This window comes from Corvus cornix, chromosome 7, assembly GCF_000738735.6.
Source record: "Corvus cornix cornix isolate S_Up_H32 chromosome 7, ASM73873v5, whole genome shotgun sequence".
Taxonomy (NCBI): domain Eukaryota; kingdom Metazoa; phylum Chordata; class Aves; order Passeriformes; family Corvidae; genus Corvus; species Corvus cornix.
In genome coordinates this window covers 5156777-5184154 of record NC_046337.1, presented here as the reverse complement: position 1 = coordinate 5184154, position 27378 = coordinate 5156777, and the positions used below count along the sequence as shown (strand labels likewise).

The window sequence follows — 27378 nt, the reverse complement described above, 5'->3', positions numbered from 1 at the left end:
GGTGATAGCTACTAGGGGGTGGTGGGTGTGGGCAAAGGAGAGAAGAAGAGGATCTTTTTCCCTTTCCCTCTCTATGTGCTTTTACTAAATATTTCAAAGGAACTTTGTTTCATTTCAGTGTGAAAGAATGAAAAAAAAAAGTCTCTGTGCTTTTCATGAAAGGGAAGAGCAGTTCTGTGCCTGGCTCTGCTTTGGGCAGCTCTGGGTTCAGAGATCAGACAGCCCAGCACATGGGACACACAGGCTCATTTCCCTGTCTCTCTAACCATTGACTTGTTGTCCTGGAGATGTTGGTGAAGGCAGGATACCCCACACCTCACACCTGCCTCTTACTAGACCAGTAATGCTGTAAGAGAAGAGAATTGGCTCACATGGTGCAATTGGCTCCTAATGATCCACACCAGCTTTTCCCAACCACCTTATTTCCCTGTTTGCTGAGGGAGGATTTAAGGTTGCTAAGACATGCAAGTTCCAGGTGAAGGGAATTTTGTGAACATTGATCTCCCAGACAAGGTCTCTCACTGCTTAAATCATGGCTAAGGGTGTTCCAGGGTTGGTCAGATTGGTCTCTCTCTTTTGCTGCCATCTGTGGCTATGAGGAACAGCCAACTGCTGCCTCTCTGCTTCGTATGTAAGAAGAATCAACAGAGCCCCTTTCAGTGCTTCCCTCTCTAAGGTAAGCCTATTTCTTTTTCACTTTCCTTTCAGGTCACATTTCCAGGTCCCTTGTAAGCATTGCAGCTCCCTTTCTGAACTGCCTCTAATTTGTCCAGCTTTATTTCAGTGGGATGATCAAAATTAGCCACAGTAGTCCGGCTGTGGCCTCTCAGATCCATGTGCACAGGTCTAATGAGTTGCTGTGTTTTATGTGCACCACACTCAGTAACAAATTCTATTCTTAATTTTTCCTAGTAACTGCAAGTTGCAAGTCATTAGGAACCTGCATGGAAGGCAGTCTGGCTGGTTTGTAGGGTCTCAAACCATCCTTTTCTTTTCACCTTTTCTTGTTAAGCACTGAATTTTTGCCTCTGTTTTTGCCCTTTGGATGTCAGAAGTTCTGCGTTTGTTTTTGAAGGCAACTTCTGATGCAAATAATGATTTGTCTTTTACTCAAGGTGGGATACCTATTTCTAGCCTTTTCTCTCTTTTTTGTGCATTGTGTTCTTATTAATATATTGAAACAAACTGCTAAATATCTGATGGTAGTGAAATGTCTGAGAAAAATGAAGCAAAAACGACTTTGAATTCATTTGTATTCCCTTTGTATTACCTGCTCTTCTTCCCTGTTAATGGATCTGCACTACTTTCCTTTGCCTTTAACATTGATATTATTTGGCCTTCACCCCACAAAGGCTATGAAAGTAAATTAATGACTGTAAATTAAGCACCCAGTTAGTTTAATAAAGACAGGAAAAGCCTGTCTGGAAATAAATGGCATTTCCAAGATGGGTTTTGCTACTTTGAGCAATATATGCATTAAAGCCACGTGTTCACAATAAGAGTGACATGAAATACTGGCTCACTGCTCTGCAGTGGAGTGTCATCTATCCTGAGAGCTGCAGGAAGTACCAGTCCTTGAGGAAATCAGGGCATGGTGGTGCCACAGAGGCTGGATGACACAATTTACAGGCACGAGGAGCAAATTGCAGCAGTGCAAACAGCTGCAGCTTTGGGGTTTCCTGGCTGGTTGAGCACTTCCCACCGTGACTTTGTGTGTTGGTAGATGGAAAGGGAAATATTTGCTCTGCCCTGGTGCTGGGTAGTGTCCTGTCAGGTTCTTCAAGGCACTGAGTGCTTCCTCGCCTTGGAAGGAGTTGGGTTTTTCCCTCCTGCCTAGGATTGTAACTTGCATCTGTTACTGTTCCGTGCTTCCATAGTTCCTTATCCACTGGAAAAGGACAGAATATACACTTTTAGTGACTATCTGTACATCTGTAGACATTTCCACTGTGTGTAATGAGTGTCTGATTGTACCAGGCAGTGCTGCTGTCTTCAGTGCTGGCACCCTGCTTGCCCCATGTCTCACGTGAGCATCTGCTTTGTGGCTTGTATCTACACTGTTCTACCCAGAGGGAACCAATTAAAGTGGACTATTTTGTCTCTGACGTGACCAAGATTTCCTGCAGTAAGGCTATTCTTAGCTGGTGACCTGCAGCAAAATTAAGACCTTATTTTCTGTTGAAGAGGTGTGAACAATCACCAGAGCGAGTCCAGACTTGACCTTGCTTTTCTCTCAAATACTTTTTGTTTTTCCTTGTACTTTTTCTTTTTTTTCCTTCTCTTGTCCAATCTGGATGCTGGGGATTTTACTCACATGCTGTCATCTGACCTTTCTGCCCACGACTGTAAAATTAATTAAACATGCCTCTCTCCATGTGTGTTCACTAAACACACTGTCCATTCCAGCACTAGTTAGTACAGAGTTCCCATCAATATTAACAGGAGATATCTGAATACAGGGCATGAAAATTTTGCAGTCTGCCTGCTGTACAAATCAGCTCAGTGTACATCCTCTCCATGTCCTATATGTGTAGCCTGTCTCCTGTGTCCTTTTGACTTAATTTTAGTTTGCCCTCTACTTTCCCCTCCATTACTGTGTTATACAAGGGCAGTTGCCTGTGTGACTTAATCACATTGGTCTCCTCCTGCTGTTTTACCTCAATCATCTCCAACCTTTCTCCACTGAACTGACAAAGGTACTTTCTCCTGTGCCATGGAGAACATGAGCTAAACCAATATGACAGTGCTGGAGTTCTGCATGCATAATTTCAATAACATCCCGTGTAACCAGCCACTGGGCTGAGCTCTTTTTAATGAAATCACCCTTGTTATCAGCCTGTTTTCATTCAGTTCTCACAGAAGGATTGCTCACAGCATGAGCTATGCCAGACATTTCTGTGTCTCTCTCAGGAAAACAGTAAAGGTAATAAAAAGGGGTAAAAGCATAAAAGCATTTGGAAATACAACACTTAGGAGCAGTGATGCTGCTGATAATTTTCAGCCATTTTGCAGAACATTAAGAAAAAAGCCCAATTGAATGCCAAAAGTGACATTTTACTCATCAATATTTTTTTATTTATTTCTGAGCTTACTTGCATCATTGTGCAACTCTAAAGTTCCAGCTCTTTTTCATTTTAAGGTCTTCTGCTCTCACGACTTTCTTCTCCACAAAATAATAGAAAGCTCAGCAGGGTGGGCAAAGACGCTCATTTAATCAGGTAGGGCTGGGGCCAAGCCCCCTGCCATGGCTCCAGTGAGGTGGTGCTGAGGGCTGAAGCGAAATGTGCCCTCCTGATGCCATCCTTAGGTGAACACTGTCCCTCTGGCAAGGGAGGTGCTTTCTGACCTCAATCCTCTCCTGTCTAAAAACAAAAGGGATCACACCACACACACAAGTGTACGCTGAGATCATCTGTTGTGGTTTTTTGCATACGCTTTCCCCCTGAAAAGTACTTTTTTTTTTTTTTTTTGCAAAGTCAATTGGTGATATCTACATCATTATGAAGCTTTCCTGGCACTGCGTCTGCTGATTGATGGCTGTGAAAATGCAACATATTTCATTTTCTTTTTCTAGATGTGAAGCCAGCTGCTAATGGTTTTCCCAGGGTGAAGCTGGCAGCTGCAGGATCAGGTCTCGAGGCTCTGAAATGTAAATTTGTGGGAGAGCCACCTGGGCTTTTGGCTGTTTCATTAGTGGTCATTACTGCTTGTAAAAAAGGATCTAAGCAAAGTGGGTGCTGAGCCTGGCTGTAAATTCTGGGGTTTGATTTGGGAAACCACAGCCATTAGTGTCAGATGGAAGCGATCTCAATGATCTCAAAATCTTTCTGTCTGCAATTAAAACTTCCATCTCCTGTTTCCAAAACCATATTAAGTCCCATGGTCTAGCAGTTCACATTTATTTAGCTTTATTCATCTGCTTCTTCAAGTCAAATACAGAAACTAATGCATAAGTAGCACCCTTTTTATGTTAATTGTGAGTGCTTGCTGAGGACTGAAGTGTGAATGCCAGAGCATCATTAAGATGAAACTGTTGCTCTCTGCAGACACCAGACAGCAATAAGTAATCTTCTCCTACAGGTCTTGGATAAAATTACTATCTAATTCACTCTAGGAAAAAGTGTTTTTATTTCAACATGTCTATATTTTGTCTGACTTTGCTGGCTTTTGTACACAGCAAGGGACAAGAGACTGTGGTGGCCTCCGAGGCTATCCAGGCTATGAGGTTGTTGTCCTGCTGCTTCAAGCCCCAGGTAGCACCTCCTGCTGTCATAAACCCCCTCTGTGACTATGAAGAAAAGGGGAGGATTGGTCCCTCCTGGATGTGTAGATGGTGTGTACTTCTGGGAGGTGGAGGCAGGCAAACTACACAGGCTTTGGTGGTGCCCTGTGTCGCTCCCTAAGCTGACTTTTAACAAGGCAGGCAGGATATCTTATCTTTCCCAGAGAAAGACAGACTCACCAGGATGCCTGTGGGGCGGGGGTGAAGACTAAAATAAAGCAGAGCTGTGAAGAGATTCCCCATCAGTTTTGTAAGCTGCTGTCTGGCAGGAAGCGGGAGGAGCTGCATTTGCATTTACGTTTTGTGGAGTGTTTCACAGCAACTTAAATGGGGAAGAACAAAGCAGGAATGATTGCTCGTGCTGCGGTTTCTGAGAGCAGCAAGAGGATTTCATAATCACACAAAATCACGCAAGCACGAATTTTGCGTTGTTGGCCCCTGACAGGAAATTGACCTTGACATACACTTGAACAATCTTAAGCAGGAGAAATAGGTTCTATAAGCAGAAACACTGTAAATCAGAACCTTCCTTCCAGGTAGGAAAGTCCTGTTGGATGGATTTCTAGTCTAAATGATCAACAAAAAGCATTCATAATTGTTAAGTGGTTGAAAAGTGGGCTCAGAGTGTACATCCCTTTCTCCTGTGAGGCTCCCTGGTCGGAATTTTCTCTCTTCAGTGAGTGCCACAGAGGCTTTAGATAAGGAACCTGTGAAGAATAGCTGAACAGTGAAAGCTATTATCCTTAAAGGCTGATATTTACTGGATTCCTGCTTTTTGCCTTTCTAGCTGAGTCACAGAATTTCCTTTGTTGCTGCACATTCATTTACCTCCTTCCTCTAGCAAATACCATTGAATTGAGCAGGCACATGTCTCATACACTGTTATCTAGAATCATCTCCAAAAACCCTTTAAAGTCCTGTTCACATACAAATGAGCCTTGAACGCTTCCAGGGCAGAGCAGTACATTAGCAAGGCTGAGAATGAACAATGGAATTGGGTCAATAAAAGGAGGATATGCTATCTGATCACAAGGTGACTGTTTCCACCTCGATGTGAAAAGCTGCTTTCAGTGCTGGAAATACAGTAGAGCAACAGTTGAATTAGTGCCACTGTACAGAGCTCATTTGGATCCCTGCCTGCTTGTTCTGATTTGCACAAGCAGTGGGAAAGGCTATTAGGATAATCAGGAGAATGAAGAGCTTGCTTTTAAAGTATAGGTTGAAATTAATTTGCTTAGCCCAGCAAAAGGGAAAATGAGGATGCATTTTGTGTTGCTGATATGTGCATAGCAGGGAGGGGAACTCTGGGCTGAAGGGAGAACGTTGTGAAAACATCTGCTTTAAGTGCAACATCTGTGAACATATTTGAGGTGGAAAATAGGGAATTCGTACCTCTGGAAAGGTAAAGATCCAGGTGATTGGAGCAAAATATCTTTTTTCCAAGATGGATTTGTCCCTTGCCTCTATTGCAAGGGACTTGGACTGAGCAAGAGCCATGGCATGGTTGGTTCAGGAGGTGCTTTTATCATGTCACTGAGGGAGCTCTGTGTGGTGGCATTTGCCAAACCCTCTCTTTTGTCTCTCTTCTCAGAACATGGGTGTGACCAAAACAAGTCCTCTGTGTTGAAGGCAAAAAAAAAAAAGAGATGTCCCCAGCCACACTGAGTGGGCAGACAGGTCTCTCCTACCACCCTTTTTCTCTTGTGGATATAATGCCTGAAAGACTTTCTGGAGACCAAAAGTGGGCATGATGCATAGAATCTCTTCCCTAGGTTACTTGGGTATATTTGATGAAAGGAAAATGTCTGCATATTACTGCAGACACTGAAGCAGTGAAGCAGAAGATCCTGGATCAGGGGATCAGAGGGCTCTGGAAGTTTTGAAATTATATTCTTGCCCTCACCCACGGCAGATTTGGTTGAACGCCTACAAGCCATGTTACTGTTTACAATATTTCACTCTTCTGATGCAAGAATTTTGAAACCTGTTATCTATTTTTTTATTTTATCATCAATTATTGAATTATTGTTGTTGGGGGAGGTTTATACATTCGCCATTTTATCATAAATATCCTGGAATATAAAAAGATACGATTTTTACACTCTTACTATGAATAAATTAAGTTGGATTTATGAGACTTATGGCCTGTTCTTCCTCTGTTCTTTGGAGGGCTTTGTGAATGTGCAATGAGAGCTCTTATTTCTTATTATGGAATTTTATGGCCACCACGTAACTGGGTTAATATAAGAAGTATAAATAAGGATATGCATTTGCCTGTGAGATGTTTTAATATGGAGAAGAGCATCTGAAGCTCAGAAGATATGAACTGAAGCACAGACTGTATATCTTACTCTGTAAACAGGAAGAGAAGCTGTTTCAAGTGCTGAAAAAAGAATGGAGTGTGTGGGAATTGTCCCCTAGGAAAGGTAAAAAAGCCATTGGATTTATTTTTTTTTTTTCATGCTCTACTCTACAGCTACATTTTAACAAACATCCTCAGATGCTGCAGTTGCTCCTTCTCACCTGCTGGTCTCCGGCACAGACTTTCACACAGTGAAAGAAAAGGCACTGAAAGCAAGAGAAGCTGGAAAGGCCTAACATCCAGGATGCTCTGCCTTCTAAAAGTTCCTCTTCCCTTTGGTCTACAGGAATGTGGGTGATGTTAGTTCCTCTAGGCTGAGCCCCAGACAATAACCACATCCTACTTTTAAAAGAAAAAAAAAAATAGAGACACACAAAACACTCTTTTTATTAAAGAATACAGGCTAAATCCTGTGATTCTCTCTCCTGTGCCTGAGAAAAAATAATCCTTATTCATTCCTGTGCTGTGTTCTTATCCTTTCTGTAGTTCAATGCTGCTTTAACAGCATCAGCTCCAGAAGGATGGAGTGATGGGTGATGTCCAGGCACACAAAGGAAGGGAAGGGAAGGCTGCTACCAGCAGATGGGGATGGAGCCAGCACAGCTGTGCCTAAAGAGATAGCAGCTGGGAAGGACTGAGGTAGCCACCAAAAGGGAGAACAACTGGAAAACAAAAAAAAAAGGTTTTAAAGGAGGCACAGACAAGCTGGCTTAACTGAGAGGAGCAGGTGCTGGGTGTGGAGAGATCAGAGTGCTGGAGTCCCTGGCTGGGGGGACCCTGAGAAAGGAGCAGCAACGAGAGATGGGAAGGAGAAAGGAGAGTTTGTGCTTCACACAGGTTGGGCAAAGACCATTCCAGCAGCTCTGCAGCCTTTGGGCCGTAGCAGTGAAAGGCCATGGGGAAGGGGCTTGGCACGAGAGACTTTTTTTTGGTTTCCCTTCAAAGCAGAAAGTCAGGCTGGAAATCAGCACGGGACCACTGCTCCCAAAGGGCCTCTGCTGCTCCTGGGCAGATTTCCTTCTGCTGCCAGCAGCATTGGCTGTGGTTTTCTGTAGGAATGGGATAGCCACAGGGTCACGGACAGGCTGACTGTAAAGCTCAGTATGTTGCAGTAGGGGTTCATCGCTCTTTGTGCAATACTGTAGATGGGAACCTTTGTTCTCCTTTCACAGTTAAAAGACCCATTTTCCTTTGGCCCCAAATGTGAGAGTGCAACAGGTATTCTAAGCATAATGGGCATTTTGTTTAAAAGGTTAAAAATCCCACTGCTGTAAAGCAAAATGGGGATTTCCCACTGTGCCTTGCTGCTATACCCATCTTTGCTGCTCTGGGGTATGGGAGGGAGAGCCAGGCTATTGTGCTGTATTCTGCTTTGCTGTGAAATCCAGCCAGATTAATGAATTTGGGGTCCCTCGAGATTTACATAATTTATATTGATGACTTGGTGTTTAAAGTGTTTTATAAAACCAGGAAATAAATTGTGAGTTTTATAAAAATATCATAATTAAAAATTGACTTTTACTAAATGTTGGCTCCAGGAATGTGGATGAAGTTCAAGTATGATGGATTGTTTTGCTCACTGAAAACTATAAAAAACCAGGAGAGACTTATGATGATAAAAAGTACTTTTTTTTAGGTGCTTACATTATCAATCTTTATATTGAGCCAAATGCTGCTTGCATTTCTTCTGTGCATATTTTATTGACTTCATTGTGACCCATTGGGGAAGGACAGCAATATTTGTATTACAGTGAAGAAATATTGTCACATACAAAATCAAAACGTGTTCTTTAACCAAATATAAAACTTCAGAAGACAGAAATGTCTTTAAAATGACTTAATCACTCCAGATCCTGGCAAGCTGCAATAAATTTTCCGCTATAAAAACAGAAGGGAAATTTTCTTGCCTTCCTTTGCATTAGTAATACAAATATTAAGATGATGAATGTTATTTTTTCAATAGTTTGATTTAGGAGAAAAAATGTAAAACTATGCAAAGGGGAATCTGTGACATGTAAGGCTGGTCTCAATGTTTTTTAATGAAAATGAGTTTGAGGACAGCTGTTACAATGTGAAAATGAGCCAAACTCTGCTCACTGTATGGCTGTTCTGTTCCCAGTGAAAATCAGCGGAGCTGGACAGGACCAACAGCCTTGAATTTAACGTGGTATTGCAGGGGTCGTAACAGGAGTTTGAAATTAGCCACACTCTTCCATTTTCATCTGGTATCAAACCAAGACTCTGTTGTTTGACCAGGGTGCTGAGACATGCAAAAGAACTGCTAAAAATGTAAAGTTCTATCTTGTTGTCATTAGAGATGAAGCAAGAAATGCTTTCCTACCCCTTTCCCCTGGAACAAGGGTTCTGGGAGAGACAAAATCTCCAAGGAAAAGACTGAGCAGGAGCTGGAGAACGAACAGAAGCTGAGTAGGTGGGATGAGGCAGGCTCTGGGCAGGGCAGGAAGGAAGCAGAGTCCTTGGATAGGGATAGGAAGCGCAACAGCACCAAAACCTCTTGCTGAAGCTGCCCTTACAATCCTCGGCTGAAGCAGAATGACTCGGGCATAGGAATGTCTCTTATTTGTATGGGCCACAGAGTGAGAGTGCAGGAGCAGGGCAGAGCTGGCTGGAGGCTCCTGCTCTCTCATCCAGCCCCTCCCTGGAATGCAGCAGCGTGTGCACAGCAAGGAGCTCTCTCTCATGCTGGATTTACATGTTCAGCCAGCTCTGCCTCGCAGACATAGAATAGAATGGTCGGGCAAACAGGGAGAGAGGCATCCTTCTGATGCATCCTCATGAAAGGGGCTTGAAACAAGTTTTGATCTCTGTATCAGATATCTTTGATAATAAAAATGAAATTCTGCTTTTTTCCCCCAGTTTTGCAGCCCAATTCTTTTTTGCTCCACTATCTTACCTCACTGAGAGCCCTGAGAGCAGCCATAACAGGATGGGAGTTTCTTTAAAGAACAAAACTGAGAAAAAAAGACAAACATGGGGAGAGATGTTTAAAGCTTCTTGATGACATAAGCGTGTCATGTAAATGGTATCTTAAACCCAAGAGACTGGTTTTAGGCAGTGGCTGTCCTACAAATGCTGTCTGTTACTTCCAGCTCACGTTCCTCCACAGCTTCTCTTGGGTTTCAAATCAACACTCACACACTGATAAGTTTTCTGGGCCTTTATTTTCCAGTTCCCTGAATTATGGGCTAGTGGCAAAATCACACGGATAAAATCTCCCAGATGCCTTATCTGTGTTTCAGGAATAAATAACTTGTTGTGTTTACTCTTGAACTCTCTCACAAAATACATCACTAGGGGTCACCAGAAAGAAGGGAAACTTTGTTATTTAACCTGGAATGCTTATGAATTTATACAGTATTTCTCAATTAATCTTTTAGAGAGGGTAATTTAGTTTTCAAAAAGCAAGACAAATTATTTTTCTACAGTCAACAGGTATTTCCTGCTAATGAAAATGCCATTATAGAAGGCCTGTATTAAAACAGAGGGGGGAAAAAAGAAGCTTGTGTGCAATTCCTCCCTCCCATAATTGCATGCTGATACTGAATAGATACTGTGATTTGAAATTTTACTCCAGGCTAAAAGAAGATGTTTGCCTTTCTGGTTTGGTAACCTGTGTCAGAACACTGGCTAATTTAGCAGTCTGAATTTCAATTTTACAGCTGGGCTTTAACAAAGCAGCAATGATTTGGTTCTGATAAAAACTTACTGCAATATCTTTAAGTTCAAAATTGTAGAAATACAGATTACATCTTTTCAGAATTTTTTCCAGCTCTTTGCTTGCAAATCTTAGAAAACAGATCTCATGAGGTGATGAGGACTTTATCCAAGGACAGTCTGCTCAGGTAGAAAGAAGAATATTTGGTATATTTTGGGGAAAAAAAAAGCAAAGATAACATGGGTGGAGATCAGTGGGGATTTGAGAAAGAATGAAGAAAAGAACAATAAAATAGTGCCAAGCCAAATTCTTAGTGCTGAACAAAGTTTACCTGTGAATATTCAGCCAGTGGTCAGTTTGGCTTTTGTAAAAACAGAGGACAAGTCAAGAGATCCATCACTTTTCAAAATACATCTATTTCTGCATTTTTCCAGTGGCTCAATGCCTGTCACAGGAGAGGCCAGTGTCTGTAGGCGTGTTTGGATGTAGTGAGAGCAGAGATCTGCCTCTGCCCAGCAAAGGTCTGTGCTCCCATCAATGAACATTTATGCAAGTTCTCCCATGCTTTGTCTTGTCCTCCTTCAGTTTGGGTAGAAATGACATTCTTTCCTCCTCCCTCCTTGAATGTGTATATTTTATAGCTAATGAAAAAGCTCAGGAAATATAACTGTCCCTTGTATTGATTTTGCTTTTATGTAGTGCCTTTTCCCCAAATGGATGCCAGGAGGCACTCTTAAAATCAAACTATATAGAACAATAATTTCTACCAGAATGGAAAAACATGGCAGCAGCTTAACAGAGCACTTTAGTGCTAGGCAACACTTTAGGAAATTAAGGTGGCTTTAAAGAGCAGGAATAAGCTCGTGGCCTTGAAGAAGTTATTGGATATGAATACAGAGCAAGATCAAGAACAGCCTCTGTAATCCACAGCTGCCTGCTCTGGATGCAGGGAATAGATTGCCCTTGCTCAGAGCCTCTGATATTAGAGAATGGGTGTTCCCAAGCATATCTGATAGGCTGAAATATTATTTCAGTTATGAGGGCTCTAAAGATGTCAGAATTCAGTTCATGTAACAAATAACCCAGCAGCCCCCAGCCCTTCACACAGTTTACTCCAATATATCCCTGTCTGCTGTGTGCCCTGCTGCCTCAGCTCCAGGGCCCTTCCAGATCCTCCCAAACTGAGGAGTCCTGTGCCTTTAGCAAAATGATGCACTTTGTAAAGCAGAAATTAAGTTCACTTTATCCTTTTTTCTTTATGCAAAATATCTAGTTGCTTTATGCCTTCCCTTAAGCATTAAACAATAAGGGATGCAGGGCACTCCATGGCTTTCTTTTGGCAGAAAAGGACCTTTGATTTAAAAAAAAAAAAAAAAAAAAAAGTTGAAAATTGGTGTGTTGAAGCATTGCTTCCCAAGCACAAATGAACATAAATCACTCTTTTCTGCATTGCTGGGGACTCACAAACAAGTATCATTACTAATATTGAAGTTTATTTATTGCAACTTTTTTTCAGCTTATTCATTCTTCTAAAAAAAAAAAAAAAAGGATGCTTTGGTTAGAGCTGGTCAGGAATTTTGAGTGTTGTTTATTTTATAAGCTGTTAATGAAACTTTTCCTAGAAATTTGAATGCAAATTCCTTTGTTGTACAGGCTTTGTGTTAGGAAGGGAGGAATTTGGAGGCTCATGCACTTGGGCATAAGGTTTTGATCAAAATAATGTGTATTGATCAATTGATGGTTAGTCTACCTACTCATCTAACTGTACTGGAATTGCTTTATTATTGTTTTTTGTAAATAGCATATATGCATTATGCCATAGGATGACTGAAGCTGCTGTCCATCACAGGTATTTATACCTCTACTGAGCACATGGGTACACCAAAGCCCTTATTTCAAGATGTATTTAGTTACTAATGGAAAGTGAAGCTGTTCAGATAAGATATTCTCTCTGGCATAATCGATGGAGCAGTTCTGAGGGCACCTGTCTGTGACAGAAGAGATTGATCCAGTTCCTGTATCCTAAACCACAGCATCTTTCCTGTCAGTAGTGATTAACAAAATATCAGACTATCAGTTAACACTTCGGGCTTTTCCTGGTTATATCTCAGTGGAAAAGTAAATTTTTAAATGTTTGCAGTTGTTAAAGCAATCCCACAGAAGAGAGCCTGTCTGTGTGGACCAACAGCAGTTGGAGCAGGATATCTCTGGGAAGTCAGATAACCTGTAAGGTGTTGTGCAGATAATCAGAGGGAGGAGTTGGGCTACAACAGAGGTGATGGAATTCAGAGGCAAACCCCCCCCTTAATGGGTGGATTTGTGAGGTGTATTTTTGTGACCCTGATTTTTCTCATAGCATTTCTGCAGCACTGATTGCTGTGATAATCACATGAAGCAGGGATAACTGTGGGGGCCAAAATGTTGTTTCCTGTGCTTAGGTCCCCACGTGGCCTCCTGTGCCACCTTTTTAGGGATTGCAGTGTTTTAGTTTTATACTCAATTTATCCCCAATGAAAACAACATAAAGTTGTCTGCTAAGGGTCTTAAAAAAAATAAAACCTGATGCTACCACAAACCCCAGATTTTCTGTTTCCAGAACTGCTTGTTTTCCAACTAATCATCATGGACACAGGTATTTAGGGTCTCTGCCACCATTTTTTCTCCATGGTGAAGAAGCTTCTGCCTTCTTTCAGCACAGATTTTTCCCCTTGTGAGTGTTTCTGTGCCAGGGCCCTTGGGAGCAGTGTGGGGCTGGCCAAGAACAGGTCTCTAGGTTCCCTCACATCCTTCCAGCGCCTAATGGGGGTGCTTGGTATTCTCAGGAAGAAAGCTGCAAGCTCAGATCTAAGCCAGAAGATGAAGTTGTTTGGAAACAGCAGATGAATAGCATTGTCAGAGGTGTATTAGAGAGAGGAAGTGTCTCCACACCCATGCAGAGTAGAGGTAATAGCAAACAGAACAAGAAATCTTAGTGGATAACAGACATTAGGAAGCAGCAGGAATAACTGTGGGGGATTTTCATGATGAAGATATCAGTTATTGGGGAGATGTGAAGAAGCAGAGAGGGGCTGGGGTGGGTAGTAGATTTATCATTTATGTCAGAGCTGTTTGTACTGCAAGGCAGCAATCATGTCCAGAGGAGATAAGAGTTGTAAAATTCCTCTGGGAGATGTATGGGTTGTGCTGGGATCGTCTGCAACCCCAATCCAGCTGTCTTGTGGTACATCAGTACCTTTGAGCCTAATGCCCTCACACAAGCACACACCAGGGACAGGGATTCAGTGAAACCTCATCCCTGCACATTCAAGGCTGTCCTCAGTCTTGAACTTCCACATGCTTGTGGTCTTTGGCTGTGACCCCTTAAAGGAGCACCAAAGCTGCCTTCCTCTGAGGTGTGTGAGAGGGCAGGACCGTGCTGGTGCTGTGCAGGGAGGGATGTACTGAGGGGCACAAACGAGTCCTGTCTGCTCTGTCTGGGCAGATGTTGAACCCACAGGTGGTGACAGGGCAGGTCCTGTCCCTGAACAGGACCTGCACCCCGGGAGGGGAGGATGAACCAAATGCATCTTTGCTCCAGACGGGGAATGCTGCGATCTGCTTTCACATTTCTGTTGGATGATCAATTGAAACAACCAAACCTGGCAAAAGACTGAAAATTATCTGAAACTGGAGGATCTTAATATTAAACAATTATGAGTGAGATTTTAAAATGATATTATAGGAAAAAAGAAGCCCAAATGCTTCAGAAAATTAATGGGGTGTGGGTGTCTGAGTCCACTGGCACTCAAAAGGCTCTGTTGGAGGAAAAAACTTCTGGGATGGTTCTGGGCTAGCTAAGGGAAAAGGATAGATTTCTTTGACCTTTCTTCTGCTTTATACACATTCAGAAAATCAAATGTCCATGTACTTTAGCATTTGAAGCGTGAGTTGCAGGTACAGCGGGGTAGGGAATAGCCTCTTCCTCATTTTCCTTGGATTTCTTGCAAAAGAAAATTAAGTAATTAATTAGATTTCACCCTGCTTATGTATTTTTTTTTTTCTGGCTTTAATCTTAACATCTAATAGAAAAACAGATCAAATAGCTCTGTGAATTTTTATATTTTTTTTTCCTCTAGTCCATTAAGAAAATAACAGAGCTGATGATAAGGCAGCCTGAATGAATCAAAGTATCTGTGCTGTGTTGTTGAGGGAGGCTGAGTCACACACAACTAGTTTTATAGCAAGCCCATGGTTGATTACAAAATAAATAGTTGGAGGAAAGGGACAAAGAAGATTAAAGTAATCTCTGAAACAAGTTTGTGAATTGGTCTGTGCTGATACCTGGACCAGATCAACAAATAACACATCTAATGGATACAGGGAAGTCTAATAATGCTAATTCTAAAGAAATTTTTAATTATTAAGTTATGAGTAACAAAGCATGAGGTTAGATGTTAAATAAGCCACTGACTGAATTTTACCTTCCTTTTCTCTTCATATAGACTGGTAGGAAATCAGTGAGATAAAATTCCATGAAAAGTTTGCATGATGGTCAAACATCAGCAAAATACAATTTCAAATGGAGATGAGAAGGAAGAAAATGTTGACATAAGACAGGCTCCTTTCTGTAAAGGAATTATCTGGTTCAGATCCCGAGTCATTTTTCATATTTACCATTAAACTCATTAGAGAGCTATTCAGGAACTTCTGAGAACCCTCTTGTCTTTGTATCATCTCTAGATTTACTTTTTTTTCCAGAGACTTTTGCTTTCTGAGACAAATTGAACATAAATTGATCAGCCATTTAAAAAGTGGAGAGAAAGGGAGGCTGGGGGATGTTATGCCTCTTCTTATTAGCATGAGGAGGAGGAAAAGTTGGGGTATCCACCAGTTTGGGGGAAGGGCAGGAGCTACTGAAATGACTAGAAAATACTGCAGGAGGGGGCATTTACTGAAACAGTCAGCACACAAAGCTGCCAAGGGACAGTTGAGTTGTAAAACACTTCGGCTACCACAGGAGATGCATTACATTATTGTGGTATGTAGATAATTTGCTATCCAGCTCCTGGAAGTTGCTTTGTGGGAAAAAAAAAAAAATTGGGGGAATAAGCAAACTCATTCTCAATCGATGAATTAATATAAAACCAGCAAAAGGAGCAGAGCAGACTACTACAATCCCTCAGCTATATTAGGCAATCAATTTTTTTTTCTCCCTTTCAGTATGTAGAATATTCCCTCGCGGCTCCCTGTGGATGCCATGCAGTGTGAACACAGCAATCAAAGTAATAGACATTGGAATAATCAAAATAAGATGTGTCAGAAAGAGGCAAATGAGTACATACTCTCATTAAGTAAATCTCCTAAGAGCTTAACGTAAAAAACTCTTCCCAGAAAAGCTGTACAAACAATTGCATGCACTAACACATGGTTTTATTGCTGTTTCAAAGGCAGATAAAAATATTCTTCAGTCTAATCCTTGTATTTTCAGATTTCACTATAAATAATCTCTTCCTGAGGCAAAACACGTAATGTAGCTGCCACAGTGACATTAATAAAGGTCATAACTGAAGGTAAAATATACTACTTTGAAGAAAACTCCAAAATCATTAAACAAGCAACGCGCTGCAAACCGTGTTAAAGACAATATCCATTTCTGCAGTGGACTGGCAATGTCCAACACTAAACTTCCCTCTGTTAGGTGCCAAGACACTTCATCCAGGAAGAAAGTAGCAAAAAAGTCAGTACAAATCTTCCAGGAAAACAAATTTTTTGACAAAATCAGTAACCTCAAGGCAGCCAGGACTTCTGCCAGGAAACAATTCAAAGAGGTGCAGTACAAACCCAGTGAAAAATCAACAAAATGGTACTTCCACAATACTCCCAGCCTTTTGAGGCAGCAAGCCTGTGGCACAAAGAAAGGAGAGGAAATGTATTGGAAGGAAAGAGCCATTTCCAAAGCCAGAATTATCTTCTTAGGCTACAGAAGTGGTCTAGGATGAGGTAGGAAAAATTGGAAAAGAAATCCTGTCTCTAATGAAGCTAATTCAGGGTTGACTTTTCCTTCTATTCTTTTACTATATTTGTATGATAAAGTACCTGTAGCATTCTGGGAGGTAAATGGATCATTTCTCATTGAAAACAAAGGGAATTTGGGGGAATTTCAAGTACTGGCCACCTAAAACACGTTAAGCAGTCTAAAACCTACCAGAAATACTTTGTGTACAGAAACACCTTGAGTTTGTGTGTGGCCATTTGACTTCAGGGTTTACAGGGAAGATGGTGAGAGGCTGAGCATTTTTATTGCACCCCAATTTACTATATTGGCTTTTGTGCTAGTTCTGAGCCGTGCCAGAGCTAATGGGGCTGTGTTGTGACTCCTGAGGCCTCGGTACAGATCTGAGCCTCACCAAAGGATTTTCCTCATGACCTTGAGCCACTTCACGTCCCCATCCCATCTGTAAGGCAGAGTGATGATGCTCCCTCTCTGCAGTGATCTGTCTTGTCAGTTTAGGAGCAAACACTGATTTGTCTTGACTCCTCGCGGTTCCTATCGATTGCCAGGGAAGTTGGATGTGCACAATACTTCTTCAGATTTGGCATTCGGAGACAAAATAACTTTGAGGAACTGGACCATTAAAGGAAACATTTTGGCTGTGAATGTCCTATACTGTTATGAGCAGTGTCTAATAAATTGATTCTCGATTTTAGCACAGTGCAGAGTAATAAATAGCTGTTAAGGGGTTTAAACAGCTTACACGTTTGGCAGGTCAGTGGGAAATAGGCAAATCCTTGGGAGATGCAGCTGAAAGGCAGCCCTCTCACACCAAACATATCTTTAAGCCTGTATAAGTTTGAAAACGATCAGTAATTTTCATCAGAAGATTAAAAGGTAAATACGTGAGCAAAAAATTATTTCCCTGAAAATTTCAAAGTCCTAAAATCCAATAGTGACATATCAGTACAGGTCAGGGGAGTCAAAAACTAAGGTGAAAGAGGTTCCCTCACCCCTGGACTGCAACAGTGCCTGATTTTGCCTTCCTTATGAATGAGCTTTCCCTGAAGTGGCACAGCCTTTGTCTTTCCAGTAAAAAGGAGTAGAACAAAAAAGTTATCAGCAAGCAGAAATCATTGTACAGAGCCTGCTTCCCTTTGACAGCACAAAATCAGATAAATTCAGATTTCAATCTTAGTTTAAAAAATACAAACTGGCTTAATTTGGGCCAGTGGTCTGGTCTGGTGGGTGGCATCCCTGCCTGTAGCAGGGGAGGTGGAACTAGGAAATCTTTAAAGTCCCTTCCAACCCAAAGTCTTCTGTGATTCTGTGATAATTCCAGACAGTGAGGCTATAGGGGTACTTGATATTGACAAAATTTAATACGAGGGAAATAAAATATTAGCCTGTAAATGACTTTTGATGATTAAAAATAATGCTGGGAGAGAAACACACTGTAAAGGTTGTTCCTCTCCCTTTAGGAGTTGTCACTGTTTCTTTGTCATGGCCAGGAGCCTTGGCTCTACTTCCATAGGAAAGCATTCAGTGGGTTATTGTTTGTGTGTAAATGCCTGTTGTGCTTTCCACAGAGCAAAGCCATGGAGCCAGATTAATCCCAGGGTTATTTCCAAAGGTATGGGAATGGTCTGACCAAACCCACTCATGGCCTGAGAGCTTGATCCCTGTAAGCTGTTTCCAGGCCTGGGATTTCACATCCTGGGGATTCCCTGGGGTGGTCACAGCCCTCTTTGCTTGGGGCTCTGAGGGTGGAAGAAGCCCTGGGGCTCCAGGGGTTGCTGGGGATCTGTGTGGAATGTTTGAGGTCTGACCAAGGGATGGGAGAGTTTGTCATCTGTGGCAGATACTTCAAGCAAATGGGAAAAGTCCTGAACAGTTTGAGTAATTCCTTTTGAAATACTCATGGGGAAATGTTTTCTCAACTCCAGCAGATTTTTGCTTGCAGCATGGACAGTCCAGAGCACTTGGGTTTTACAGCAGAAGCTCACAGTGAGATCATGGGTTGCTTGTGGTTAGAACACAAAGCAAATTAGATACTCTGATTTTCATTTCGTTCTTCTGTGGAAAGCAAGGCCAGGGCTCATATAATTGCAAGACATACTGAGTGATTTTTGCCATGGTAGATTATTTCCACTTCTGAAATCAAATTAGACCCCTTGGGTTGTTGGAAAACACACCATCTTTCCACGCTGGCTGTAGGCGCCTCACCTTCCCCTGACACCATCCTCTCTCTTCTCTTTCCTCGCCTCTGGATATGCTCAAATTTTTCCTTATGTGTTTCAGAGTTGAGGGAAACCCACAGGAGTGAATTTGCAAACAACTGTATCTGAGTTTACTACATATGTAACACCTTGCAGTGAAACCCCAGTGGATTTCGTGAGCTTCAAGGGTGCCTTTGCAGCAAACTCATATCCAAATTAAAAACTTTCTCAGTTGTACATTATGAAAGATTCCAGAGGGGATGGGAAAAAATTCCATCTCGCTGGTGATGTTATCTATTTAAAGGTAAATGTTTTTCTTTAAAATACCACTGTAAAAAATCTATTGTCTTTTTCCTTTTGATTGACTTATTTACAGAATTTCATCTGAGAAAAGTCTGACAGGCTCTGTGTTGTGTCAGCCCTCCCACATCCGTGATTCACTGAGTTGCTTTTGTCCCTGATACTTTACTTAGTCTGGTACCAGAGACAGGCTATGGGTATTGTTGGTAACCCTTTTGTGTTCCTCAGTCACGGGAAATGATGTAAAAACCCCAAATATTGAGAATTCCCTCAGTCACTGGGAGCTTCATTACCTAAAATAAGACTGCAGAAGATGATAAAGTTCTTCCTTGTTCTTTAAAGGGCTTTTTCATCTTCTCTCTTTTAACAAGGGATCTGTGAAGAGCTCTTTGGTCAGATCTTCCTTATTCACCATTAAATTCTTATGGGATTAGTAGGTTTGTTAGAGTACAAAAGTAAACAGCATATGGCTCTGTTAGGATCCTTGTAATGTCACAACACAATCTGTCAGAATGTTAATTTTTTTGAGCAGTTTCATTTACTTCAAGTTCACTCTATGAAAAAACCCCACAACAACCCTTATGAATCCTTCTGCATCACCTAAGAGACAGCACAATACTTAATTCTTGTTTTGTGTTCCCAGTTTAATAAGTATGTCTATACATATTACCTTCAGTAAGAAAAATTCAGTGGCAAATACAGTTACTCAGTTACTAGGAGTTAAAAGGTCGTTTCCCCCTGATGAAAAGCTTGTTCTATCAGATAAGTAGCTGCTACACTCCATAAAACTGGCAACCCTTCAAAAGGTTTCAGAAATTAAAGGCATTGTTTGAAGATAAAGGCGATAAGGTCATTTTCTTTGTGGTTAGTCCTGCAAAACTTTCTGGGTGACCCTTTGATATTCAAGTGAAGAGGGCTCTAAATTGTTTTATCTTCATAGAGCTAATGAGTGGTGGCTGACAGTCACTGTCAAGACCAGTTGGAACTCTACCAGGATTAAATTTTGTAAAATATTACAGCTCATTTCCTTTAAAGGGGAGTGCCTCTGCAGAGTTTGCCGAAGCTGAATCCATAATTACTCTCAGCACTACACTCTTGTCAGGCTGCTTTTCTCGGTTTCTTTTATTAACTCAGTTTTCACTAGTTGAATAATGTCTCACATGCTTTTCAATGTATTCCTGTGTTCAATTAATAAAGTTGTATAAACAAGCCACATATGTAAAATCTATGCCCCCTTCGAACTCTCTGCTACAGTGAAACAAGACTTACATTTAATGTGTACAGTAGCGGAGAAATTACTCAAGAACTTTTTATTGCCAGAGGCTTTATAGCTGTGTATGATTATTATATGTGTAATTAACTAATCTACAATGTTTCTCTGATATATGGTGTGTATAATTCTTTCCTAGAGGAATAGAATGTTATTTTAAAGCCTTTTTTTCTTTTATGGTCCGTTTCATACATTCCATTTATGGGAAAATGTTATGTATATTCTTTAAATCATTTGACTTTTTTTTTTCTAGTAGGAAGTAAGAATTTTCACAGGTTTTTATTAAAAAATAAGTAACAAAGGAGAGGGAATGTCCTGTAATGATCAATATACATCATGTGCTGTGTGCTTGGCTTTCACTGTGACCTTCTTCATTACTTTAGTTGTTTATTTTAACCTTACTTCCATCCTACTTTGGAGACTCTCTAATAATAGCCCTCTGTCACTCTAACCCACATTCAAAAGTAAACGTAAACAAGATCATCTCAGTTTCAAATACACATGAACTCTATCCCCCAAACGACCATCATGTAATTAAAAAGCACAAAATCCTTACCTAATGTCGCTGACTCAGTGCTAATGGCCAGCAAGGGAATCCAACAGAGGTAGGCAACAAGTTGGAGATACTGATGGAAAGGAAAGGGCTGCTGCATAGTGTCCAAGACAGCTTTTATCCATGCATCTGCAGTTGCTTACAAGTTAGCTTTTGAAGTCCTAAACTTTGCAGGAAAAGCCATCAGCCCGCCTGCCTGTTTCAATTATTATTATTTTTTTTTTTTTTACCCTTTCTTTCGTTCTTTTCAGTCCACTCTCTTGGAGAGGGGCTTAATGTGTCATTAATCCCAGAATTTCCAGGAGGGAAGCCCTCCAGCCACACACACAGCACACTCCCCCTCCCACCCACACACACACAGAGCACACGTGTCCCTGCAGCTGCTGCAGCCGCAGCTGCGGGATTTGCACGCCCGGTGCCACGGCCGCACACACCGAGCGCCACGACAGCCTGTGCCCCGCTGGTGGGAGGTGATCCCACAGCAATTAGGGGTGCAAACATGCCTGCTCCTCAGGGGTTTGAGGCAGGCTGATGCCATGAAGATTTTTGCCATTTCTTTTATACCCCTGTTATACCTTTTTTACAACTTCTGTATTCCCAGTGCTTTTTGCCTACATTCTTGGACTTGTTTGTCAAGCTGAGAGACTCAACATCTTAGAGGCTTTGTAGCCAGGGATCAGTGTGCCCCAGACCCCAAGGTCCTCTCCAGAGAACATTCTGTAAACTAAGATAGAACCATCCAGGGGAAGGTTCCTTGGGGAGGGGGGCTCACTTGAGCCTCTTATTGGGGAATCTTTGATAGATATGCTAATTAGTAAAACCTATAATGTTATACCCAGTGTTGGGGGGAGGAGACACAGAGATAGACTCGGTGGGGTGCATCTCGATGCATATGACCTGGACGTGTACACCTAAGGATCCTTAAAAATAAATACCAAGGTAAAATCCCTTTTCCCCTTCTAACCGTGTATGCCTCTTGATTTTAAGACCAGGAAAAGGCACCAGGCAGCACTGACTGCAGATCCTTGCAGTCGTAGCTGTTGTGCGTACGTGTGAGGGGCCTGAAAAAATGAGAGGCGCTTTTCAGAGTGTCATCTCACCAGCCAGAGTAACAGAACAGAGCACAGAGGCAAAGAATTCCATCACTCAGCTTGCACTATCACATTTTTCTGGAGTTTGGGCTCTCAAAACGCCCTGCGTGGCTCCTACTTTCAGTCCGTGTGAACAGTTTATTGTATGACAATGCATGTTGCCACCTCAGTGCGAAACGAGGAATTTGCTACTGAATCACGTCTTATACTCTGATATTTACACTCACAGTGTTTTATTTGGAAAATATTGCATCCCCACCCACTGTTCAGTGTTTTCCATACCTGCCAGAATGCCTTTTCTTTGACTTGTCAAGTTCGATTATCTTGTGTCTGCTTGTTTAAGTGAGGATATTGTGAATTGTCTGATAAGAGAATATTATGCAAGACTGTAAACATTCCACACAAATCACTGTGAGGAGCATTTCATGGAAAAGCATACACCAAGCCATTAAAAGTATTTTGCAGTATACCCAAGGAGTACCAAAAGTTGTTCATTTGGCTTAACTACGTTGCTCAAGGAGTTTTACCACTGGATTCCTTGAGGAAAAAATAGGTTATTTAAGCAGAAACTTCTAAATCTTTGTTCTTAATTTTGAATTTGGATTTTGATGTTGCAGAATCTCTGCTTTTACTAGTCTCATTGGATTAGCCATCTCATAGGCCTGACTTGTAGCCCTTTGGGAGTCTTTGGAAGTCTTTCCATTAATTTCACTGATGTTTAGATTATATTCCTTCAAGATCATTAAGACTCCAAGTCCAATATTTCTGATATTTTTTATAAGAGATCTCTGTCCATTTCTTGAGTGCAAAGATACTAGAAATGAAAAAACTCATTTCTTTTTAACAGTATGCAATTCTTACTTTTATATGGTTTTCTCAGCTAATGTTTGAATTTATTTGTGGCAGTTTCTATGCACTGGTAGGGGTCCAGTTGGATTTTGACTTTAAGTTTTGGCCTAAAAGGCACAGCTCTGAAATCTGTTGAGGGGTGAGATTTATGCTTGCCAAAATATTGGTGGTCAAACCAATTTCCAACAAAAAAAGAGAGTTTTCCAAAATCAATCCAGCCTTTTTTAGTCGTCTGTTTACAGAAAACAAAAGTAATCAGGCAAAAAAAAAAAAAAAAGTAAGTGGGAGGTATTCAGGGCAACAGGCAAAAAGGGAAGGTTTTGGAGACTTACTTATCCTTTTATCTGTGTTCTCCCTAAACAGGTTTTAATCAAAGGGAGCTTTTGAGGGTGGCAAGGATGAAACTGAAGCTTTCCATTGTCTCAAGTGAGAAGTTTCCCTGGGCTGAATATGTCTCCCTTCATTTTGGGAAGACGAACAATGCCAGCTCAGACAATGAGGTATATCCCATTCTCCCACCCCAACACAAGACCTTACAGACTTCGGAAGAAAAGAATGACATTGCTTTCTCCCTTCCACCTAACATCATTCTAAAACATAATGTGAAACTAGAACTGTGGAGAACCCGCATAAAAATATTGGAAAATATTCTCAGAGTTTCCACAGTTATTAACCTGAATAAGAGGAGAACCTGAAACTCCACAGAAAGCTGGTGCAGTCAAGTGTGGGTAGTGAATGCTTGAAACAATTCTCTTCACTGTGAACAACACAATATTGAACCCCTGACACCAGACCTTCCAGTATTAAATTAATTTTCAATGGTCGGGATGGATACAGGGAGATAAAACAAGCCAAAAGTCACAGCTGGAAGCTGGCAGCAGCATTTCAGAGTTGGCCAAAAGTTGCCTGCTGGATACACATTTTGAGTATTCAGATGTCTTCACTTTATAAGAAAGAGACAGTGTTTGCCTGAACATCCCTCCTGGCATGTCAGAGCTGGGCTGGCTCTGCAGGGGAGGATGGAGCAGCCTGGGAGATTAGCAGGGGGAGGAGGAAGGCTGTAGGAAGAGTGTTAAGAACAACAATCTTTGCCTTTTTCTTCAGATGCAGAAGTAACTGTCAGGATGGAACTGATAACACAATGATAAAAATGCAAATACATAAAGGCCTCCAAAGGTGGGGCTTTCTGACCCTTTGCTCCAAGGATGAAATGCTCAGGCTCCAGAGTCAGTGCAGGAGGTTTGAAAGTCTCCTGCAGAAGACCTGGGTTACTGAGGAATTTTGAGTGGTGAATCCCATTGCTCACATGTTTTCTGAAGGTCAGGTAGAAGTGTCCTTCTACTTGGGCAGCCCCAGGAAGGAAAGGAGAGGGGTGTTTCATGTTCTGCTTCTCAAAAACTGAGTGTGGCTTGCAGTTTCCTTTTGCTCTCGAGCCAGCAGGGAGTTGTACAATCCTTTATTTCCTTTTGCTTCCCGTGACGAATACCCTTAACATGAGGCTGTCCCCTGGCATGGCTTTCTAGGCAGAGAAGAGATTTGTTATTCACAGGTAACACAGAGAGCATGACCCTGCCCGTGCACACACTTTCCTGGTAGGACAGCATCCTTCAGAGGGAAAAGATGTCTTCACTATAAAGGGTTTTTTTGCAAGTCTGAATTTACACATTTCACATGATAAACCCCTCCTCTGTCCATTTTTGTTTGTTTTTTTTTTCATCTGACTGAAAATGCCTGCCAAGTCCAGTGACAAGGAATAAACTCACTGTGCTCCCAGGGCAATCCCCTCTCTGTTGGTATGGGCTGGCTGTGTCCTCTGATTCTTCCAGTCCTTTCTGCAGCTTCTAAACAGGAGGAAAGCTTGGTATAATGGATTTTAACTGAGTCCCAGCAGCCTCCAGGGAGGACCCCTCCCACCAAAGGATTTTCCTAACAGGGATGAGAAGAGGATCAATTCTGGGATTCTCTCTCCTTATTTCTTTTAGTCATATTTCTCTATATATTTTAGAGAGATGCCAAAAATCTTAGTATCACCAAAGTACAGTATTCACACACCTTGTTAGCCCAAACAACTGCTCCTTATCTCTTACCTCAGGACTGCACAGATGACATTGAATGGGAAGAACTTCATCTCAGCTTATGCCCACCTTGGGGAAATAAACAGTGGGCATACAGTGATTAGAGCTCATGTTTTCCTCTGTTTTGGGTCCTTGTGTACAGAACAGAGCATTGCTGGTTCTTTAGAAAATAATACAAGAAGTGCTACATGTAATTTACAGGACCAAGCTCGTCTTTTAAGTGAGAACTAGTTGTGATTTTTAGGGTAATAATTCATTATATATAAGCATATCCCCCTTTTCAGAGCTCTGGGATTATAGAGAATGATTTCTACATTAGATCATTTGCTGTATTTATCTGTCAGCTCCCAGTTCCCTTGTGTGAGAGAGAACTCTTTTAGAGAATCACTCCTCATTAGCCAGAGAATGAAAATATGGGACTTCAAACTCTAAAGCAGAGATAAAGTGCAGGAACCTAAAGATTATCTCCGGGTTTTTTCAGGGCAGCAAGAGCATGAGTGCCTGGGCTCTGAGACAGCATAAGTGCACCTATTAGAGGCAATAAATCAGTTCCTTGTAAGTGCAGTGCCCCTTGGCATGGACTGAGGGAGGATGTGGTCCCCGACCCGACCTGGAGCACTCTCAACCCTGGCTGTGCAGGGGCAGGAGCCTCCGCTTCTCTCTCTTCACTGTTTTGCCACGTGTGTTGCGCTGACCACCTGAACTTTAGCCAGGCACAGCATGCCCTTATTCAATTTGCAGAGGGCCCTCTCAGTGCCCTCCTTGGATGGCACCTCTGCCAGGTGCCAGGGCACAGTCATGGCTGATGTGTGAAATATTCATACGAGCTCCTTATTTGACGGAAAACCCCAAATTGTTGCAGAGATGTCAAAATAAATCACATTGAGATTCGTCTCTGCTCCAGAGTGCCCCAAGACGTGTCTGAGAATGGTTGTTGTTGCTCAGCAGCTCAAAGCCAAAAATGATTACTCTATGTGAAGAGATTGGCAATTACCAAATATTCATAAACAGGACACTCATGTATAAAATATGTATAGTGGAACTGGCTGGTGATTTCCCATCAGAATCCATTTTCAGAAAAGCATATGATTTCCACAAAATCAGTATGAAAGAGACACATTTTTTTCTTCTTCTTCTTCCTAGATCAGCTCAGTATTTATTTCACTTTTGTGAGCTGCTCTGGCTGCCTGAATTCCTTCTACAAGGAATTGCTTCAGCCTCTGCAAACATCATTTATTGTGCAACTTAAGTGAAATGGATGCATGATTAAAAAAACAAACAAACTGCAGTTTGATAATTTTTCTGCAAAATTAATAAGTATGGAAGTTGTTTTTTTTTGGCTTTGCTCCCTTACTTTAGCTCAGTAATAAAAAGGAGGAGAAATGTTTACTGATAGCCTTCATGCACTCACTATTGCCCAGGAAATTTTCAGACTGAATTATTCCATTGAGTGAACTTTCCATTTAGGAAAGAATTTCCTTTGAAAAGGCAGCAGAAAGACATTCCACAGGAGGTTTTCATCAGTATTAGCAGTGGGAAAGCATGAAGTGGAAAGGTGTTGCCCATCCCTTGAACCATTTCATTCAGCCTTTTCCTGCAACCTTTCTCTTTTGAAGAAATCAAAACTCTAAAGGCCAGCCAGCACAGTGCTAATCCTCTCCTGGGCGTTCCAGCCAGGGGCAATAGTGAGAGTCAGAGCAGAACCACCAGGTTTAGTTACAAAAGGTGGGAATTTGGCTTGGATTGAAAACAGAATACAACCAGCACTGGAACTGGCATATATCCATCATCTCTTCTTTCACCGTCCTTTTCCATCCTGGCTGCTACAATTTGATCTTGTAAGAGAGTCTGTGTGAGCAGCTGTGTTCAAAGAGAGCTCGATTCCTGCTTGTGGCCTTGGCAGGGCTCCTCTCGGGCAGGCCTGGTGGTGGCTGCCACTTCTTCCACACAGATGTCGCCTCTTCCAGGCTTTCAGAATGCCAGAACAGGCCAGGGATGCTAGGAGTAAATAAAAACCATCAGAGCTGTACTGAAAATACTATATAAATGGTATGAGATGTAAAATATGGCAAAGCTATTGGGTGAATGAAAACAAGTGGCAGAGAAATGTGAGTATTGCAGTGTAGATCACTCACCTGATTTGATTCAATTGCCTTTCCACATTCATTCAAGACAGAAAAATACTGCAAATATCATTTGTTTTCAGAGATGAGGGTTAATATAAGTACTAATAGGAATATTCATCACTATCAGATTAACTCTAAAGCCTTAAGAGACAGGCTTCCCAGCAGATTTAGGAGGACAGTTAGGTTCCTCCATAGGATGCTCACCATAATATATTGTTTCAGAATCCCTGAGAAATCCCCTGGAGAATCGTCACTGCACCACTGTAGAGGAAACCAAGGCATCAAAGTGTGTTTTTAAAACTTCCCCCCCTTCTTCCAGCCTGTGTCATACACAAATAGGAAATTAGGTTTAACAATTTTGTTAAAACATTTGCAATTACAAATAAGAATTTTATGACAGGCTCTCAGTGACATATGTTTCACTCTATAACCTTATCACAGAATAGATTGCTTTGGAAAAGACAGAGATTTATTCTGAAACATTTTTCTTTCATCTCTTTATAGTTCTTTTGATGATTTTAAATGTTTGTGCTATTGGTACTTACATACAGTAAATGATATATTATAACAACAACTCCATGAAGTTGAATTGCTTTTTTCACTG

General features: G+C 41.6%; 1 protein-coding gene and 1 long non-coding RNA gene across 3 annotated transcripts in view; one reads left to right on the top strand and one right to left on the bottom strand.

Moving 5' to 3' along the window:
• The window catches only part of LOC104694222 (von Willebrand factor D and EGF domain-containing protein-like), a 170396-nt gene extending 149576 nt beyond the window's left edge, over nucleotides 1–20820 (bottom strand). Inside the window, exon 1 of the mRNA XM_039555503.1 lies at nucleotides 20637–20820. Coding sequence (XP_039411437.1) covers nucleotides 20637–20733 — 97 coding nt within the window. The 5' untranslated portion in view covers nucleotides 20734–20820. The remainder of the gene's footprint in view (nucleotides 1–20636) is intronic.
• The window catches only part of LOC104694081, a 52326-nt gene continuing 25320 nt past the window's right edge, over nucleotides 373–27378 (top strand). For both annotated transcript variants that reach the window (XR_005602405.1, XR_752683.4), the window contains exon 1: nucleotides 373–676. This is a non-coding gene — a long non-coding RNA (uncharacterized LOC104694081). The remainder of the gene's footprint in view (nucleotides 677–27378) is intronic.